Consider the following 20,914-nt stretch of genomic DNA (forward strand, 5'->3'; position numbering starts at 1 on the left):
TGTTGTGACCCCCGTTGCATAGCAACACAAATAGATCGCCGCGGAGGGAGTGACTGAACGGTTGTGCGTGTTTTCTCCCAATTTTCGCGGCATTTAAAGGTTCAAAATGAGCACAAATGGAGACGAGGAGGAAACGGGGCCTTCCACGGACTCCGCAGATCCTCAGGAGCGTGTGGAAGCACGTCGGCTGCGGATAGCGCGGCGGGTGGAGGCCAGGAAACGACAGGTCAGTGTAACGTATAAATTATATCTCAGAAATCACTAACCTCCATCATCAAAGTTATGAATAAACATGTGCCCTGGTATAATGTAGGCACATTCGACACACAACTAGCAAATTGCACATCTAAGGCCACTTGTTGCATAGATATCATCTGTGTACTCCTGATAAAAGCTCCTTTGATAACAACTCAAATCAAACCTGTCAACATTGTTTTATATATCCTGTATCCCGTTGCTGTTCATACTCTTGATCATAAATCATTTCCAGACCAAGGAGGTTAAAAAGAACCTCCTTGTCTTGACAAAAATAAGTAACTTTGGACACAGGAGTAAACTTGTGCTGGGATCTTTACAAAACCCAAGAGGCATTCTTGTACAAGCTGACAACGGAATACGATATCAAGAAATATATCATCTACACCACCACTAACAAATAACAAAGGCTGTGACCATTTTTTCAAGTGCCAGCAGTCCGCACATTTCGTAATTCCCTCCTACTATCAAACACTTTGCTTATATCCAACAAGTTCTCTGATAATAAACTAGAGTTCCACGAACACATACCTTTGCCAAATAAACCAGGTTTGTCATGTAGAATGATGTCTGTAGACATAAATGTGTTACTCATTACATTTTATTTTATATGCCCGGAGTTGGTTCATAACATTTCACCATTGCTTATACAAATTAGATCCCTATTTACATAATGATATTAAATTGTATCAAGCATCACTTAAGCTATCAGCATACCAAAAATCATGATGATCCTTTCATCCCTTCTTGACTTATTCTCTTTCAAAGTAGGAAACTAAACCGGCTCCTGCAGTTCAAGAAAAGATGTTACCGGACCCAAACATACACCTCTTAGTCTCTGCCATGTTTCTCAGTTCCATATGTGTCAAGTTTGAAAGTCCTATCACGGAATGCAGTGGATTTATCAACTTTCCGCATTAATTATGCAAATTGTTAATTTATATAATTAGTATCTCATTGTGTAAGTTTTTACTTAGGATATGTACATACCAAAAATCATGATGATCCGTCAACATGTTCATATTTTGTCATTAATTATGCAAATGACATCATCATCTGCATAATTAATATGTATAAATATTTCTTTCTTTCTCAGCTACAAATGTGACAAGTTTGAAAGTCCTATAAAGGAATGCAGTGGATTTACAAACTTTCCTCATTAATTATGCAAATTAGCTGTCGACTTGCATAATTTGAATTCCATCATGTAAGTCTTCCCTTTGGCTATCTACATAGTATTACCAAAAATCATGATGATCCGTCAACAAGTTTATATTTTCTCATTAATTATGCAAATGAGGTCTTCATTTGCATACTTAATATGGATTGATTTTTCTCTCTTTCTCATCTATATATGTGACAAGTTTGAAAGTCCTATCATGAAATGCAGCGGATTTATAAACTTTCCTCATTGATTATGCAAATTAGTTGCTGATTTGCATAATTAGTATTCCATAATGTACATTGTTACTTGGGCTATCTACATACCAAAAATCGTGACGATCCATCAACACGTTCTCGAGTTATTCTCGTCCAAAGCTTGAAAGGAAATTGGCGACTGCAGTTCCAAACAAGCCGCTAGGGGGTCCAAACTTATAGTACTTACTCTCTGCCCCAAGGGCTATCTACCACTCAAAAATCATAACCACAGCATGTCCAGAACACGAGATATCAAAAATTGAGGTTCTGCTGCAGTACCGTAGCAAGCCGCTAGGGGGCCCATTATCACACTTGACCTTCGTTTTCCCGACCCCTATCCACCTACCACATATCACCGGGATCCATCCAAGGCTTCTTGAGTTATGCTGTTAACACACACACACACAGACAGACAGACTCACAAGCCTAAAACATAACCTTAGCCATTCTGGCAAAGGTAATTAACAGCCATTTGTGTCCACAGGAAATGGGAGTGGACCCCGACGCCAAGAAGGATGTGAAGGAAGAGCTGAGTAAGAGCAGGAAACAGATCGAGGAGAGCAGACAGAGGCTCACCAAGCTGAAGACCGACGGCACCGAGCTCGTCACAAACGTCGAGGTTGCCGGCGATTCCCGCGAATCCCAGCGGCGACTGGAGGAGGAGGAGTTACGGAGGCAGCGGACGGAGAGATTGGAGGCGGAAGCGAAAGCCAGCGCCGAGAAATTCGAGGACGTGACCAAAAAGTGGGACTCTGCAAGGCGCTACCAGATCCCGCAGGACTTACATGAACTGTTAATGCAGCAGCGAGCCGCGTGCGATCAGATGATTGACGAGAAAAACAAACTGGTGAACGACCTCCAGCAGGAGCTGAAGACGAAAGACGACCAGTACGTGAAGGATCTGAAGAAGCAGGCAGAGGACGTGGATCTCATGATAGAGAGAATGGAAGAACAGATCAAGAACCTAACCAAGTCTTACAGAGAGGAACTTACACAGGTACGTGTACATTGTAAAGTCAGCCACTTCTTACTGAAAGTCTTAAACTATCATAATAAGGAGATGGTTCATGGTTGACCACTTGTCCATGTGCCACCAAAATAAAATGCACTGTGGGTAATATGTCAAAGATGAGGGACCCTAACTTGTAAACAGTTGTTGTCTACATTTTATAGACCCCATGGTTTTACCATGCCTTTATCATGTACAAACATGCTGTTTTTTTCCTCAATTTTTGGCAGCACCACAAGGGTGGAGTCATTAAGAATTTGACTTCAAGCATGCTGTTTTTTCCATTTTTGGCAGCACCACTGGGGTGGAATCATTATTAAGAATTTGACAACCGTTCCATATCCAGGTGCCTTTATCATTGACAGTGCATTTTCGTACACTTGCACATATTGAACTACAAGCATGCTGTTTTTTTCTATTTTTGGCAGCACCACAAGGGTGGAGTCATTAAGAATTTGACTTCAAGTCTGCTGTTTTTTCCATTTTTGGTAGCACCACAGGGGTGGAGTTATTTTTCAGAACCTGACATTTACCTTAATGTGCCCACAGATTGATAAGGCATTTGAAGCGGAGCGGGGAGAACTCCTTGAAGGAAACCGTAAGAAGTGGAATCAGACGATGCAGACGCGGACAGAGAAGGAGGTGGAGTATCTCAAGCTGAGGGAGAAGAGAGTTGAGGAGTATGAACAACAGCTTCAACATCTCAGGTACACCTACAGTTACTAAAAGCATAGTCACTGTGGTATTTCCAAGTCACCACCTCGTGTCTTACCATAAAGTCCCATAGATTTTTGTAAAGGTAACATGATGATGGGCAGTGCAGACTTAACAAATTTTTGACCAATCACAGAGGTGACATGTTTTAAGACTGTGTCAAAAGTGCAACGTGAGCAAGACCAATGATTCAATAAAAAGTCTTGTTCAATCAAAAGTTAGCCTGTTGTTTTTTTATCAAAAATCAGAGAACAACAAAGAGGTATTGAAGGTTAAGTCTACTAGGGACAAGGAAGATAAAAGTTGAACTATGCAGCTCCTGGTCCATTGTAAACAGTAACAATTCTGCATGTAAGGATAAGCTTTACTTACTGCTGTATCATTATCAAACTAAAGAGTTTTTACTGTATTGTTTGCAGGGTGCAGGATGCAGAGGAATACAACATGGTGAAGATCAAGCTGGAGACAGATGTTCAGATTCTTGAGCAGCAGCTGCAGCAGATGCGTGCCACATACCAGTTGAACCAGGAGAAACTGGAGTACAACTTCCAGGTGCATACAGCTGTTTCACTTTGTGGATTATCATGCAAATTAGCACAGAAATATCATTGATAATCATGCATTTCATATTTTGATCAAAGCTGGTCTCAATATGGAATCCCAAGCTAGCTTAAGGCCAAAATTGCAAGGAATCACTTTTTAATGCTATAGGTTACCCTGGTACCTTTATCCACAGGACAATATCCATTGTCTTTAAAAAACATAATATTTAGGGAGGGATATGAAGCTGACGGATGTTGGTTTTAGACAGCAATACTTGAAAATACTGAAATTCATCACCATCCTCCATGACACTCACACTCACTATCAATCAACTTGATATCCCCAAATACCCTGTTATGAAAAACAACAGATATACAATGTAGGTACCCCCCCAGGATAAAGGTGAACTTGCATTACAACAACTACTACCTTTGATGTCAAATACTAGTAAACTAAATGATCTCTCTTCTTTCCTTCATCAAAGGTTTTGAAGAAGCGAGATGAAGAAAACACCATCACCAAGTCTCAGCAGAAAAGGAAGATCACACGTCTTCAAGACGTCTTGAACAACCTAAAGGTCAAACTAGCTAAACAGGAGAAGCAGTACAAAGAGGAAAATCAGGTAGGTTGTCTACACCTTAAGTTTGAAAGACATCCCATTTTGTTCCACACTCATTCATTGTAGACTGATTTCTCGACATATCGATCTGTACAGGAACTGGCGTAATTTTTTAATAAAATTTTTGGCAACACTGTAAAGTTGGAGCCATGTTCATTTGTTTAGCCAAAGTTGAAAATATCATTTAATTTTTTTGGTATGATAATGTGTCATTTTTCCCTTTAAAATGAGCTTCTGCTTCCCTCATACACTGAAATATCATGATGAACAGTGTTTAAGATTACTGTAACTTGTGAAGTTTTCACAGTGGTTTCACATTCAGATCTGCGGTTTTTTGATCCAGTGGATATGTCTTGATCCTTGCATAGCTTCTGCACTACAGAATTGTTTTAACAGCAAACTTTAAACACCGTGCACAAAACTTCTTTTTTTCTCTCGTACAAAACCACTGCAAAACTGAACGAAGCCACAGTATACTGGTTTGACTCTTTAATTAACACCAGTGTCAACTTGCAAACTCTTTCAGGGCCTAACAGATGACTACAAGCGCATCACCGAGCAGTATCAGGAACTGCAGAAGAAATTCAAACACTTTCAGAGCACGGATTCACGCAAGTTCCGCGAGATCTGGATGATGAATGAGGCAGAGGTAAAGACAGCTTTCATTTGTTCAGATACAATATCACAACTGAGCTGTTTTTCTTCATCCAATGATCATTCTCTGAAGTTGCCCATACCTTGTTAGATCTCAAAATGACACTATGTACTCCAAGGCCGGTTAGTAATGGGTTCATAATCATATCTTATGAAGTATGAACAGGTAATATGATTGCAATTGGGCACTTTTACATAGATTATGGCAAGATTTTGGCAAGTGAAGAGAATATTGATACTATTCCTTTCTGGAATTTAGAGATAATATTCTATTCAAATATAACGTTATATTCTAAAACATCCATCCAGGTATCAATTTTGTCTTGTTATACATTTGAAATCTAACTTCTGTTCTAGAATCTATTTTAATCACAAAGAGCCATTGTGGCAGTTCCACAATACCAACTTGTTGTAACATTACATTATGACGTATGATATGTTTTTCTAACCAGAACAACTTGTTTAATTGATCTTTAGGCTAAGGACCTGGTACACAGGGTTCTGGAGGCTGACCGCATCATTCATGAACAACAGCTGGGCCTACCCTTCTATCAACCTGACCTGTAAGTATATATAGTCCTTGTATTTTGTCAGGGCAAAATGTTATTGTACTATGTCAGCACCAAGGACAGAACTCAAAGTTCATTTATGGGACTAGGTGCACTGGTGCAAGTAACTGAAAAAGTTGCAATGAAACAAAATGGTCACACAACATAAGAAAAAATGATAATGTCAGCAAAAGCCAATCACAAACCATACTGACTCTCTTACATAACATGAATCTAAAAAATCATAGCCTGCATTACCATGTATCCACCACTTTGAAAAACAAGGTGTTCGAGAGATCTCTAATGTTAGAGATGGGAGGATTATATTAGGATAGCAACAAATTCTAAATAAGTCAAGGAACACAACAACAGCTGACTTTTTTTTCTAATGGTGATATGTTAAGAATATCCTGTATACCATGTATGATGTATGTACTTGACACAATAAACAAATATCTCTGTGCCCCAAAGTACCCATCATCAAGAATATATGAACATCCTTGACTTTGGGTGCACAAGAGTGCATATTGACCCATTCAGTACTTTGAACTCTGGTATATTCAGAGTTATTTGATCAAGGTGAAAATGTTGTTTTATGATTTCAGCACCAAGGACAGACATCAAGTATTATTGGAATGAAAATTCATTTGTGTTGGTAAATGACATTATGGATAGACTAAACTTTAACTAACCAATAAAATAAGTTGGGGCTTACCCCAAATTTTCAGCTGACTCTGTCAGCCTTGTTCACGGAATGGACCCGTCTACTGTTCTGGAACGTGACAGTAGAGGGTCGTAAATGCCAGATAACCTATGTCGCCACCCGTCTCTATTCAGTGACCATCTAGAGTTTGTTCATCAATTCTTGATATTTCTTCTGCTTCCCTCCAGTTGGTTCATGGAGAATGAAGGTCCCATCGTACCCAGGCAAATGCAGGGGGCCAAACTGTCTGCCATGGAGGTCGTGCAGAAGGTCATGTCCGACCAGGGGGTGGGGCCGGGCGGGGCAGTGATTGACGAGGAGGAAGAAATTCAGGTTTGTCTATTTCACTCCCTGTAATAATAAGGGTAACGCTGGTTCACCTTTATTCGCAGGGTCGCCTATATCCGTTGTATTTGAAAATAAATTATTTAGGGATTTCAAGTTGACAGACTGTGGTTCAAATTGCAATATTTCGAATACCTCGCAATTTGAAACGACAGTCCATCGACTTGATATCCCTAGATACGAAAACTTTGAATGCAACGGATATAGGTTATCCCGCCGATAAAGGTGAACCAGCGTTATCTGTACCTGTAACTTTGTTACAGTACTACTGAAAGCTGCTGGGAGGCAATAATTAAACTTTTGCTTTGTTTTACTGACACCTAACCTATCCAAATGCCAAATATTATAAAACATCCATTCCCAGCTTCTTGAGTTATACTGTCCACAAACAACCCACCCGCAATGTGTGCTTCGCATGAATTCAGAAAAGATTGTTTAATGAATGGATGGCCTGAAGGATGTTACAATGTGAATATTGACTACTTCTTTGTGAATACCTTTCTAATTTTCTACAGTGTTCAATTGAGGAACAGCATTTGTTTCTATGTTCTAGAACTGATGACTGAAATTATATGTTCATTGTAGAACCCCCCAAAAAATTGACTGCCTCAGAAACTAGTTTATTTTGATACATGTTCACTGTGTGTTCTGGAATATCCTATTTAGCATGTTTTGTGTGTTAAGAAAGTACAAAGAGAATACAATACAATGTATTCTTTATCACCCAAGGTATCAGCCCTACCAAGGGTTGGATTGCACAATAGAAGTCTGTGAGATACAAGAAGAAGCCTTTAAAATACAGGCCAGTCCAGAACCCCTGTATTAAACATTATATTATGACTAAGCCCAGGTATGACATACAATGTTTTATTGTTCCCTCAGGAGGAGGGAGAAACCATGTCGATGGCGGGGAGTCAGGGGAGTCTGGCATCAGACAAGGAGCAGGCTGAACCACAGGAGACCACCGTCATGGCCAAACTCACGCCTGGAACCATCAAACAGATTCTGGAGCTTCTGTGTGACGAATCGGTCAGTTTATGTATCATATGTTGTTTCATTTACCATGAGAAATAATTATAAGAAATGTGAGATTCTTGTAGTTGTCACCAAGCTGTTGTTTTACTTTAAAAATTGTCACATCTTGATACAGTAATTCATGAAAATTTCACTGTGGTTTTATATACATTGCAGCTTTTGAAGTGACCGGTTTACCAAGAACTTTAAAACTGTACAGTATGTGATTATAGCACTACTATAGCCTTAAAACCACTGCAAACACTCCATTTTCTCCTTATCACAAAATTTTAAAGACTGCAAACTTAAAGGCATGTGCAGTACCCAGATTTTGCTGATAAATAGACATTGCAGCCATCTTGCCACTCCTTGGCAATTACATTGCCTATAAAGAGAATGTATGATATGCAAGATCTCAACGCATTGCATGTGATACTCTTAAAAATTGATGTAGTTGCAGTTGGGATATACCGGTACATCCAAAGGGAGTGTTTCCTATAGAAATTCTTAAGATGTGTGTATTGATGGATAATGGATACAGATAAAGCAGCAAACTATCTAAAATTGTAATTATACTATTGATAACTAAATAACTAAACATTGAATCAGTCTTGAAACAGTACTATGTAATAATAACAGATGGTCAATTGACACTCTAGAACACACCATGCCAGTCAATGGAACACAATTTTGTACTGTTGACCAAACTCAAAAACGTTTCCTGACCAGTGGACCAAAAAACTCTTTTCATCAAAAGTGCAACTTGCTAAGTTCAAAGTGGTACTTTTAGCAGGTATGAACTAAAATATGAAGTAGAAAATGTTTGGTGCCCAACTCGGATTTCATAGCGCCCCACTTGTTTTAACACTTAGCATAGACACTTCTAGTAGTTCTGCCTCATTGTCCAGCATGTGTGTTGGGTCAAGTGGTCACTTGTGATGTTGTTGAGTTAAAGGACTGGACGACATCACACGAACACCACTCGTTAATGTAGCTCAAAGTACATTCTGGTACCTCTTTAATGTTCCAAATACCTAGTTAGATGTGACAATTTTTGCTAATGGAATGTAACCCATGCCTAAGGATAGTCAAGGATGTTGATTGCAAGAAAATCAATAAATTGCATCCAAATCCAAAGGGAAATTGACTTTTTCAAGATCAACAATGCCTACTAGACTTATTGATAAAATAGTAATATTTTGCAAAGGACACCAATTTTTATCAGTTATACGATGTCATGTGAGCAATAGTTTTAGGACATCATACCTACAACTACTCTGTCGCAAAAGATAATGCAAGGTATGAAAAGAAGATGAATCATCATCAAAACAAGTAACTTTGTCTGCCAGGCTGATATAAATTGTGTAAATGATATAACAAATATTATTATATTAACACATCCATTTTTACTTCTTGTAACTGCATGACACTGGCCAGGTTGTACCAAATCCTGCCCAACCATACCATGTATAAGTTGATATACCTTACCAGGGTGTGACTTACGTTCTCTGACTCATATTTTTCCTATCACAGGGTTTCTTGGTGGAATCCAAACTCAACAAGCTGCTGGCACCGTTGGAGAGGGATGAGCGCTCACTCATGAAACTGGACGCCATCTTTGGGGCGCTGGCGATCGAGACGGAAGACGATGTCCACCTCCTGGCTCAGTACTTTGTCAAGCCTAAAGCAGCACCGGTACCCCAAGATGCAGTAAGTATCTCCGTACTAAACTTCTGATATAATTATGTTTTCAAAGATTCTGTGAAATATTCTGTTACTGTCAACCACCTTCGCTGTACTTGTGCATCCTGCATGCAAAGACTTTCCCGCTAAACAGTGGAGAACTGATAGTTTTTACAATTGATTTACCAGGGAACCAATAAAGCTTTCTCTGCATTTTTTGACCAGACATTGTTCAGCAGTCCAGAGATTTACTTTAAGTTTCTAACCGTTCCAGAAATACTGTGCACTTTGTAATATCAGGCTTCTTAAAAGCTCACAGTATATAATAATGATATTTGTTGGAGCTTACAAAAGAGACCTCTTCTTCAACTATTCCAGTATTTTTTAAAAAGTCCCATAAAATGAATCTGGATAAAGCTTTCAAAATAGTTTGTCATCATGTAAGCATACAGAGTGAAAATTCTTTTTTATTGAGTTTTAATAGATCTGTTTTGTTGAGAAACCACAACGGACTAAACTCTTTCCTGTGTTGTAGGAGAGTGCTGGCCCCACCCCTGCTCCCACGGAACGTACGGACCAGCCCACTTCTGAGGCGGGGGAGGAAGGTGAGGAGGGATCGTTTATCGGCAGCGAGGAAGAAGAGCTTCAGTTTATGATGGAGGAGAAAGAATCAGTGAAGACGACAAAGTCGGAGGTCCCAGAGTTGATTCATCCAAACGATATCTTCAAGGCGCTGAGAACATTTGTCAATGAACATAGACAACAGCAGAAGTAAGCAGTCGGCTCATGGCATCTCTTTACAAACTTGATTTTCCCTTAAAAGTGCAGTGTTGTTTAGCTCTTCAAGATACCATAAAGACCACTATCCTAGGCATGTTTAAGTGCAATAAAATGGTACATTAAGTTCCTTTAATTTGTGGAATAAGCCTTCAGATAACCGTATGTTTCTTTGAAACTCAAAGAGCAGAAAAAAAATGTTTTGCTTTCAAAAATATTTCGGATTTTTGATGCACATTTCTACTAACATTATACATAAATGGAAATGAACAACTATCCTGACGTTTATTATGACTGTTGTAGAAACTGCCTTCACCTCTGATGTGTCATGATGTTTTTTTGCAGAAAGGAACGCCGTGCGAGCTCCATGAAGTTTGTGCTCGGGGAGGAGCGTGACGACAGCCAGGACGAGGGTTACTGGAGGGCCATGGGAGGGATCATCCCGGAGAAGAAAGAGCGCCTCTGGAGTGCTCTACTAGAAGGTGACATTTTATTCACTACCTTTTAGTGGGTTTGCTTTATATTTGATTTAAAGACTAGATTGAGGACCTAGAGTTGACAGTTTTCTTTATTTGTTTGATTTTTTTGTTATCTTCTGCACTCCAATATCATGATGCTTCAATGAAAGAACTTTAAAAAAGAATGAAGTCTAGAGCCCCATTGAAATAAATGCCCTATTCATAACCTATGATAACCTGTTCAATTTGCTATCTTTATGCTGTCACTCGCTCACTTTTACTCACACACCTCTCTCACAATAACTCACTTGCTCACAATCACACTCACCCACTTGGTTGAACTCCCGCATAATCTCTGTGTGACTGACTGCTCTTCTTTTTTAAGCAAAAGAGGCTCCCTGCAGACTGATAACTTAGGTCTCTTTTTCCCCCAGGTTTTGATAAATACAGTCGCACTCTGGACGAGCGGGCCAAACTGATCACAGACACAGATGCGCTGAGGCAGCAGAACGCAGAGCTGAGGATGCTGCTGCATCAGTACGTCAACTCCAAGGTCAACGGAGAGCTGGAGATCCCACCAACCAAGGTCTTACAGCTGGAGTTCAGCGAGAACCAGCAACAGACAGCTTAGACCACTAGTTTTAGGGGAAAGGAGTTTTAAAACCTGTCTGATTTACGAGTAGATAACAGGGTTAGCATACTACAACCAAAAAAACAAGTCTGTCACTTTTCTCAGATGGAGGAAGCATCTTACATGTATGTTTCTGCATCTCTCTGCATCAACAGACAGATCCCATAGTCCTGCCAATCTCAAAATAAAACAAAAGAATGCAAAATACTTTATGGACATGCAGCCACTCTCTCATTGGTCAAACTGGTAATTGCTCTGCTATCATTGGTTGAACTGCTAAATGTGATGGATAGTTGGGATCGGCCCATTGTAGAATGATGCAAGTTTCTGCAACAGCTATTAGAATCACACTTTATGTTGGATTTCAAAGGAAAATAAATATTCACTTAATTTTCGATATATATATCACAATATATGGTGCCACCAGAAAAGAATTGTAAAGCTAAGTTTAATCTGCATATTTTTTGTTGTGAATTCAGCATACAAGCTCTGCAAAGTTTAGAAGTGGTTCAGGTGTTGATAGTTTGTTTATCGTTGTTCTTCCACCTCAAGATTTTTATCACATGTATGTACATTGTACTTCACCAGAACTGCATTTTTAGCAGTTTGTGATTGGTCTATTTTTGTAGATATTGGGTGATACAAACAAAGATGTTTATAACAAGAGTTTTATATTGTGAATGAACTGTGCACTACTGTATATGCATTTATCACATTGTAAAAATAAAACTATATTGCAAATTACCATTTCATGCATTTTCTGTTGGAGTGAACTATAGTATTAATTTTCAATGAATAGAACAGTAAGCAATATTTCAGTATGATGATAGATTTAATATAAACATCTGATTACACAACAATAGGATTTCACAGACAAAGAATTAAATCTTTTCCAACTTTTCTTACATTTTTATATTCATATATTTTCTTATCATTCCACAAGTTTATTGCACTACTAATTTCATTCTCTGAGGTTCCCTACAAAAATCATTGGTAGAGGCAAAGTCTAACATTAACAGCAGAAAAAAGCATCTGCAAAATAAGTATTAACTGCCATGTTGTTACATGGCAACTTAAATGTTTCCACATATTTACAGAATTATAACTTATAATGCTTGCATTTGGCACTAAACACTAACACCTTCAAAAACTGCAGTAAGAATAAAATGTGTACAAAAAAAGATGTTCTACACAGCATTAAATGCAGAATAAACATTATCATATAATAAAATGATACAATTATATCAGTATTTACATAACGTTATAGTTTCTAAAGCTTGCGTTAAAGCCCATTGCCCATCCCAATGTTATACTTATAGACAGTCCTGTAAGTCTGTCATAAAATAGTTTAATAGCAGCAAAAATGCATCTAACGTAATATTCATGAAATTATACTTTCAAGAATATCAACCTTACATTGAATATAGCCTATTGCAAGCAGTTTTCCTGATCAGTTATTAGCAAGGATATATCAGTTGTACCATTAGGCCACACTAGTTTAATTTGTTTGTTCACAGATTTTCAAAAATGGAAGAACATCATGAAAATAAAGCCTGAGGACCAGTGGACATGGTCATAGTCAACTTAACCTCCCTGCCCGTTGCAGTTATGATGTCTGCTTGCTATATTTTCACTTTAAAAAAATCTGTGAACCAACAAACTAAATTTAAGTGGCCTTACTGGCATTCTTAAGTTTTTCATTCATCCTACACTGACAATATGCCCTTCTCAAATGGCTTACTTCATAATTTCTTATAAGCATGAATACATTGTCTCCAATAATACCTACACACGCGTCCCCAAGATGTTTTTTCAACATTACTCTTGTTTTGTCTAACACATTAGGACAGCTATAACATCTGTAGTAGTTTCCTGATGGGAGGGTTGACTTTCACACCGTGTAGTTTCCACTCCAGAGCGCAGAAGTCTGCGTCCTCCACTCGCTCCTTCTGGCTGTACATGATGTCATCAGTGTCTTCCGTACTGTAACAAGACAATAAAAGTAAAATATGTTAGATCTTAGAATGCATAATAACTGCACATATGCACTCAAAACTATGAGATGACTTACTCTACCTACTCTCAGAGGTACATGTCTTTTTGCATTTCAATAGGGCTTTCTGTTTTGTAACATTTTCTTTATGGCTGCGAGACATAAAGAAAATGATACAAGAAAGAAAGCCCAATAGAAAAACAGACACTTCAAAAACAGTCAGAGCCAAACCTCTGCTTGGAGACTATATCCTACCCCCTGCTGACAGATTGTTTACAGTGATTTCACGGTCAATCAATAGTAGGAAGGGCAGCAGCTGAGTGCTAATCCTTGCACAACAGGGGGTGAGTTGGCAACAGCAGCTTGAAGCAGATTGGAGTCATTAAAAAGTGATTTGCACTGGTGATCAGTACTGTTGGCTAGAGATGGCATAGGTAGGGAAAATTCAGGTCTAGGGCTAATCAGGTCAGGAGTATCAGGTCTGAAACTGGACCTGATTATGGCAATACTGTTGTTAGATCCTATTTTGGAAAGCAAGACACAAGTATACAGGTACTAAGTCCCTCTGAGTGCTACAAATCATTTTGTATGTTGAAATTATTTAATTTTCAATGTAATGCAAGCAGAAAAAAAGTAATAAAATGTGTAAATATTCATTTTATCACACTGGGCTGTTTTTTTAGCATGGCTGATAAAATATAAACAGTAAACCTCAAAATGAACATTCATGGAAAAAATTCATATCCTAATCGGCCCAACAAAAGTCCACTGAATTTTTCTGGTCTTTTTGTTCCAGACTGGTCCAGTCCAAAACACTGGTTTTGTGTACCAGTTGGTACCATGTACCAGCCCCTACCCCTACTAGTGGCCTAAATACATGTATTACTAGAAAGGCAACATTTTTGAAAAAATGCAGGATGTGGGCGAAGGGAAAAGAAAGGAAAAATCGCAAGAAAAGAAACAACTAGAATGACAACATTTTCGCGAAAATGCAGCAAGTCTTTCCCGTGGCCTTTTTTGAAGTTTAATTTAAACTATCTTACACACAATAGTAATTGCCATTAGGTGCCCCGTATTCTCGGTTCACCCCTATTCTCGGCCTTTACCTGACGTCACGGGTTGTGCTGTGTAGCAATTAATTATAAAGCTGAAATTCATGATCAGGTTCAGGTCCGGTACCGTACCGTAGCCTCCATTCCAAATTTGACTTAACGACGCAGGCGACAGACATCGACGATACAGTATTTGGCTGCCGGTATGGTCCGAGGCGTTGACGAGCCCCCCTCCCCACATGGACCGTCCGACCGTTTTTAAACGCCGTCTTTTGAGGGCAATTAAAAAATAAATAAAAAGGCGTGTAAACTGAACGATGCTCTGTTTGCAAGATAAATTGTTGTAAATATCAAAAAAGAAAAAAAAAGGACAACTAAAAGAAAGTTGTTCCCGCCCGGAATCGAACCAGGGTTGACCTAGCGAAAAAAGCGCAAACGTAGCTGGTGCTTTAGCCATTCGGCCAAGCTTGCCGTAACGTTATTGCTGGCATTTTAACAGGTACATGTATACAAATGCAATGCGTAGCTTGAACACGTCCGTTCACTGTTTAATTTGCAAGATTCCAAGGTCCCATTTTCTGAAGATAATGTTTTTCTGTGCAAATTTATCAATCTTGTTCATTCCGTGGCGGGCAACTTCTTCCTTGAGCGCCTGTTTGGTCGAATGCATGGCCGATTTACTGCCGCGTCTCAGCTGCTATTATAAAACTGGATGCCGAATGACATTTTGTGTTCTCTGCGTTGATAGGTCCAGCTCTGACGTACACCCGAGACAGTCTGAATTTAGGCCAATCAAAAAGCTGGGAACGCGGAGTATTTGCTAACAGCTTCCATTTTTCTGAGTTTTGATTGGCTATTATCAAAATGGATGCCGATTGTGTCCTGCGCGTTGATAGGTTCACCTCTGATGTACAACCGAGAAAGTGCGACTTTAGGCCAATCAAAAAGCTTGAAACATGGAGTACGTATACATGGAGGCTTCCATTTGTTTCTGATTTCCGGTGAAATACTTGTAAGAAAACTATATGTGTGGCTTCGCCCACATAAATATTAGCCTACCAAAGGATCCAGGTAAAAAACTGCTTAACTAAGACTTACACAAAGTATGTGTACAGCATCCTCTCAGCCAGTGCACAGACAGCGGTGAACAGTTTGGCGTCAAACTTGGTGTCGTCGGTGGCCTGGATGACGTCGAGGATTTTCTGGACTTGCTCCGTCGTGACACCGTCCACGTGGATCTGTTTCAGCGCCTTGTCTAATTCCTGAAAGATCAAATGACAATTACAATTCTGCCAAAGAAAATATAGATAAATAGCTTAAAAGCATGCATTTGGGTGACATTAAAAAATAAACTTGGCTCAATGGAGATTCTGACTTTTTTTGTTCAAACATTTAATGGTATTGCAATTATTCTTGAACTCTTCATTCAGTTTTGTTTTTAGCTTTTCTGTGTCTGCCAAAATTCTATACTGTGACAGGGGTCGAAATACTTTTTTCTGCATACCTGGACTGGTGCAGGTAACATTTAAAATTACCTGCACCAGACAATTTTACCTGCACTACTCTGAGTTTATGAAGTATGGATAATACTAAAATTGTTCATTGATCAGGAACCATTGCTATATATATATACACCTACATGTACATCATAGGACATTTATGTATAAAACCCAGTACATGGACCAGTGCAGGTTAGGTACAGGTAGACACCAGAAACACCTGCACAGCTCCAATTTTACCTTCACTAACCTACATATGCAGGTGGTATTTCGAGCCCTGCTGTGATCTTCTATGACAATATGAAAATTTGAAGAATTACAGTAAGGTGTTACCTTAACACTGATGATTCCATCCCTGTCTCTGTCTGCCTTTGTGAAGGACTGCTTGTACAGGTTCTGTCTCCTCTTGCTCACAATGCAGTAGTTAGACAGGTACTCAATAGGACTCATCCCTAAAAGCAGATCAGACAGTATGTTAGTATGTTAGTTCTATCTTATGCTTTACAGACATAGCGTACATTGACTACATTCTGGAAAAGGTGAAAACCATATAACCAAACTGAAACCTTAATCCGTGATCATAGCTTCATCAGGTTATGTCACAAGAATATTACATTCAGCCATGGCCCAAAAGGTCTACTCATGGGACTGATAAAATGGGTGGTTACTATAGACAGGATTCTTAATGTTAATGTATCAAATTGATGGGAAATTATCAATCAAATATCCAAGGGACCATCAGAAAATGTTCACATTGGCTAGGTGGCCCTTACATGTATGTAAAGGTGGTTAGTTGTACAGGTTTGACTGTATTCTTCTAAAACTATGACTCTGTTCGCAATTCTTAAATTTTCATCCTACTCCAGGACCTACATCATTAAAAGTGTTTGTGAATATCATTCCAGGTTTTTATTGTCACCTACCCCAGATTTTTTATAGTGTCATCCTAGATAGTTTACTTGGATCCCATATACTTTCCACATCAACAGAAAGGTTGATACACTGATCATGTAGGTTGATACTCAGGCTAAGATTTTCATGCTAATTAATTATTTCAAAAGATCATGAAGACCTAATAGTGGACTTAATCCCACCTTCCAGTAGTCTCATGTCCATAGGCAGCTCGAATCTGCTGATCTGTCTGGACAGGGCCAGTCTCCCCTGCAGCCACGCCTGCTGTTTGGGTCGCTTCACCTCAAACTCCTGGACCTCCGCAACGATGGCGTCGTTTTCCGCCTTGTTCTCCAAGAGATTTTTCCTCCTCATCTTCATCTCCATGTTTAAGATCTCCTGTGAGAAAGATTTGGAGTATGATAATCAATGAGCAATATCCAAATGGCTGAGTATGAACAGTACATTTTTTACTTGATTGTTATCGTTTGACACGTAACATAAGCTGTAATTCTAACCATGTGTGAATGGAGAGAACCTTGATTTATTGATAATAATTGATGTAAAAAGCTACAAATGTGTCCTTATGCAGAAGCTAAAACACCAAACTCACTCCCTTACATAAACAGTGTTTTTTAAACATCTGATACGGTTCATGACAGGAAAACTATGAACTTGAAACAGCTTACAAAAAAGTCATTTGTTAAGTATACATTCAAACCAATACCAAGAATAGTCCACAACATTGCACACGCTATGTGACTTTCTCCTTAGAAACCTACCCTACATTATTTTTTTGGTACATGTATGCCAAAATGCTCCAAATGTCCTAATGTATTACTCAGACTGACTGACTGATTATTCAACTGACCAAACAACAGATATAACAGAAAATGCATAAACCTACCAGTACTCACATTGCCAAATAAATGTAATAACAAGTACACCTGAAACCTGCTTCTACAAAAACATGAGTCCCGACCAACTGTTCTTCCCTTGCCTACGCAATCTCCTGTTTTCAGAGTGTTTGACACATGAACATATGCCTGAGCCACTGGATGGTTCTTTCAGACCATTTCAAGCATGTTAGATGACATGGTTAATGCACTGTGTAGTGGTCAGCGGAGACAAAAGTCGCCCGCTCTCGTGAGGGATAAGTTTACGGACCGGGCTGTCAAGAGGGTCAGCTGAGTAATCACAAGGTGAGGTTTTGTTATTCCGTAATGAACAAACGACTAAGGAAAGCTGGAGTGGTGCAGTAAGAACTTAAGGGACTGTCGTCAGAAAAACTCGAGAGACTTCATCTGTACTGCAACCCTGCTCTTTGACAGCGGTTTGACAGAAACATTGTTGTTTGCATATTTGCATAATACAGTCAAACCTGTCTATAGCGACCACTCAAGGGACTGGTCAAAATTGGCCACTATAGAGAGGTGGCCGCTATAGAGAAAATACTGATTAATAAAGACCACAAGCAAAAAGTTACACATGGTTTTAGTAACAATCAATACCTTATATGACCTCGTTTGTCGGCGGTAGGGCAGTTTTGTTTTGAAAATAAAGAGGTTTTAAATCCGGCGGGGTTTTAAAATGGGTGACAATACGGCTGCTGTATGGCCGAATGCGTGCCGGACCGTCGATCAGCCGTCCGCTGTGGCCGTAATTGGCAGTGTTTCTTTGTCTTCGGGACCGGAAATCATGTGGCCGTGGCCGCGTTGGGCAGGTGGCCGCTAAGCCCATTTCTTAATCATTACGAATCCAAGGAACCGACAAAAAGTGGCCACTATAGCCAGGTGGCCGGTATGCAAAGGTGGCCGCTAATACAGGTTTGACTGTACATAGGACCTATTCGGTGATCGTTAATAACAATCTATTCATAATGGTCAAAAGAAATTTCTTAATTTACCAAAGGCAACTACAGTAATGTTGTAACATAGTGTGTTGTGATAAGTGTTTGTGAAATGATGTTTGATGGTTTCTTGGTTAGCTTATCCTTCTAATGTGCTCCTTGTGTATTTCGAGTGACTCTTGAGGATTTAAGGTTCTTAAAGTGTTTTGCCCAAGAAAGAAAACATGGCATGTAAGCTTTCTCCTCAGTTCTAGAAAACAACTCAAGGAGCACTAAGTATCTGACATTAGTCTGTAAGACAGATCATTCAGAGGGAAATTCACTGTTTACAGACTTAGTACATATAAATGCTCTTATACTTTTAAACCCCCATTTCACTAGGGCAACAACCTAACTGTGACTGAAGTGTAAGAATGCTTAACGAATCTCATAGATAAAAAGCAGAACCTTTTTATGTTCTGTACATGTGTGTTTTGATGTCTTTTCAGTCATATTTCAACATTTTGCATGATATTCAAATGATGAAGTCAAGGACTACACAAATGCAATTTTAGGTTGCAGTGTTACTGTTGTCTAACAGAAAGGGGGCCTTAGTTGAGTCATCAACAAAATCTCTGTAGAGTCTGGCACATTTGATTGTGAATCAAATGGCAGACAAAATGTACGATTGTACAATGTATCATGCTATTATCCAACATAACTCTTAACATTTAGTCTAGTAAACTGAACACAACTGACCGAGGCATCCATGAGCAAGGCACTAGGTACTGGTGTCTTCTCCACTTTGGGTGGGGCTTTTCTTTTCTTCTTCTTCTTCCCCTTGGCTGACTTCTTCCTCCCTTTCTTGCCGTCCCCCTCCTCCTGAGGAGCCTCTGTCGTGGGTTCTTCCATCTCCTCATCACTGTGGAAGAAGGGAAGGAAAGAATCAGTCAGTGAAGAAATGAAATTCCAAGATACATATGAGTAGAATTCAAACTCAAAGTGATAAAAATGTAATTTTCAGTGGTTTTAGACTAGCCTGCTTACCATGATCATATTTCTACCAGGGCTCCTTACATTTACTGAAAACGTCTGACCGTTTTCAAAACCATATCCAGTTGCTTGAGTAACTACTTTTTGGTGCACCTTACACTTGCTACCTTAATAATCAGGGTACGAGTGTAAGGAGCCCCGGTAGAAATAGGGTAGTACCCAGGCTAGTTTTAGACCTCTTGGTCTGAAGATATTTATCAGTTTACCTATGTCTACATTTGTATAAGACATGGTGTTACCAGTCCTATTGCATAACATGCTTAGTGTTTGTTATTGGTATGAGTTAACCTTTACCATGCCGAGGTATCCCTTTGTCACAGACTATGTATTGGCAACAAGGTAAGGTAGCAGTGAGAAGGTTAAAGCTGTGGGTGGCGGTTGTTTACAAGCTTACAACTCAATTTACTACATGAACTCCTTCTCTGCACCTACATGTAATGTAACATTACCCTTATGCCACCTGGCCATATAGAACTGCTGCAGTTCTACAATGCAGTGCAGGTAAACGCCATTAAAATGTGAATGTGAAGCTAAAATAATATGCCCTAATAGGTACCATTATGGTACTCATTAGTAGAATTACCAATTCTACAAAGCAATCAATCTTACACAAAATGAAAGAAAACATGCTTGAACAGGTGTTTTGATAACTGGAATAGGTGAATACTTTCCCAGGCAATAATGCATTATACCAAAATACACGAGTGTGTTGCACACTACGTTTCATAGGCTAATGATAAGTAGGTGATTCTCCCTCTAAATCTATGGTGCTTACACTGGCAAAACTTACATGAACCTAACATGTCGAACCCTGCTTCCCATTGAAGTACGCCAAGGAAAAAAGCACCGAGATATGGCAACAAATTAGTACAAACAGACAGAGAATACCCGACTTGGGCAGCATGTGTACATGTACCAGTGACATGATCACAGCTTCTGTCTTCAATGTTATTTTGCCACGAGCATGTCCGTTGCTTGGTAGAATGGGTTTACATGTACACGCCATGCTCCATTTCTTATGCTATGTAAACCTTGCTTCCTAGGAGTTGATTCAACTGTCTAAGACATGAAAGCCCTTCTGTAGTTGGTATGTTACCTGTAAGGTGAGTTCTACCTTTGTGATACTGTTGTTTAAAAAAGTTTGAGGACGGAAAATGTCGCTATGTATCAAATCACTGTCGTCACAAGAATACTATGACGACAGACTACAATTTAAGCTACTGATA

General features: G+C 39.2%; 2 protein-coding genes across 2 annotated transcripts in view; one reads left to right on the top strand and one right to left on the bottom strand.

The window, feature by feature from the left end:
- Position 1: 1 nt before the first annotated feature.
- On the top strand, positions 2–12,116 carry LOC118426627 (dynein regulatory complex protein 1-like). The gene is made up of 13 exons (XM_035836134.1): positions 2–226; positions 2,159–2,671; positions 3,233–3,390; positions 3,817–3,949; positions 4,425–4,562; positions 5,086–5,208; positions 5,691–5,776; positions 6,653–6,797; positions 7,692–7,838; positions 9,357–9,533; positions 10,042–10,277; positions 10,629–10,765; positions 11,176–12,116. The coding sequence occupies exons 1-13, from the start codon at positions 107–109 to the stop codon at positions 11,370–11,372; spliced, it is 2,310 nt and encodes a 769-aa protein (XP_035692027.1). The 5' UTR covers positions 2–106; the 3' UTR covers positions 11,373–12,116.
- Positions 12,117–12,185: 69 nt separating this feature from the next.
- The window catches only part of LOC118426625 (formin-like protein 7), a 29,932-nt gene continuing 21,203 nt past the window's right edge, over positions 12,186–20,914 (bottom strand). The window contains exons 8-12 of the mRNA XM_035836133.1: positions 19,395–19,557; positions 17,011–17,206; positions 16,250–16,368; positions 15,516–15,679; positions 12,186–13,355 (exon numbers count right to left, since the gene is read on the bottom strand). Of these exons, the coding sequence (XP_035692026.1) occupies positions 13,223–13,355; positions 15,516–15,679; positions 16,250–16,368; positions 17,011–17,206; positions 19,395–19,557 (775 nt within the window). The 3' untranslated portion in view covers positions 12,186–13,222. The remainder of the gene's footprint in view (positions 13,356–15,515; positions 15,680–16,249; positions 16,369–17,010; positions 17,207–19,394; positions 19,558–20,914) is intronic.

This window comes from Branchiostoma floridae, chromosome 11 (genome assembly GCF_000003815.2).
Source record: "Branchiostoma floridae strain S238N-H82 chromosome 11, Bfl_VNyyK, whole genome shotgun sequence".
In the NCBI taxonomy this organism is placed as follows: domain Eukaryota; kingdom Metazoa; phylum Chordata; class Leptocardii; order Amphioxiformes; family Branchiostomatidae; genus Branchiostoma; species Branchiostoma floridae.

Excerpts from the sequence above, each read along its gene's own strand:
- LOC118426627 (XM_035836134.1), top strand. The coding sequence starts at position 107 with ATGAGCACAAATGGAGACGAGGAGGAAACGGGGCCTTCCACGGACTCC. Across the intron at positions 227-2,158 it reads TGGAGGCCAGGAAACGACAG|GAAATGGGAGTGGACCCCGA; the intron begins GTCAGTGTAACG and ends TTGTGTCCACAG. Across the intron at positions 2,672-3,232 it reads ACAGAGAGGAACTTACACAG|ATTGATAAGGCATTTGAAGC; the intron begins GTACGTGTACAT and ends ATGTGCCCACAG.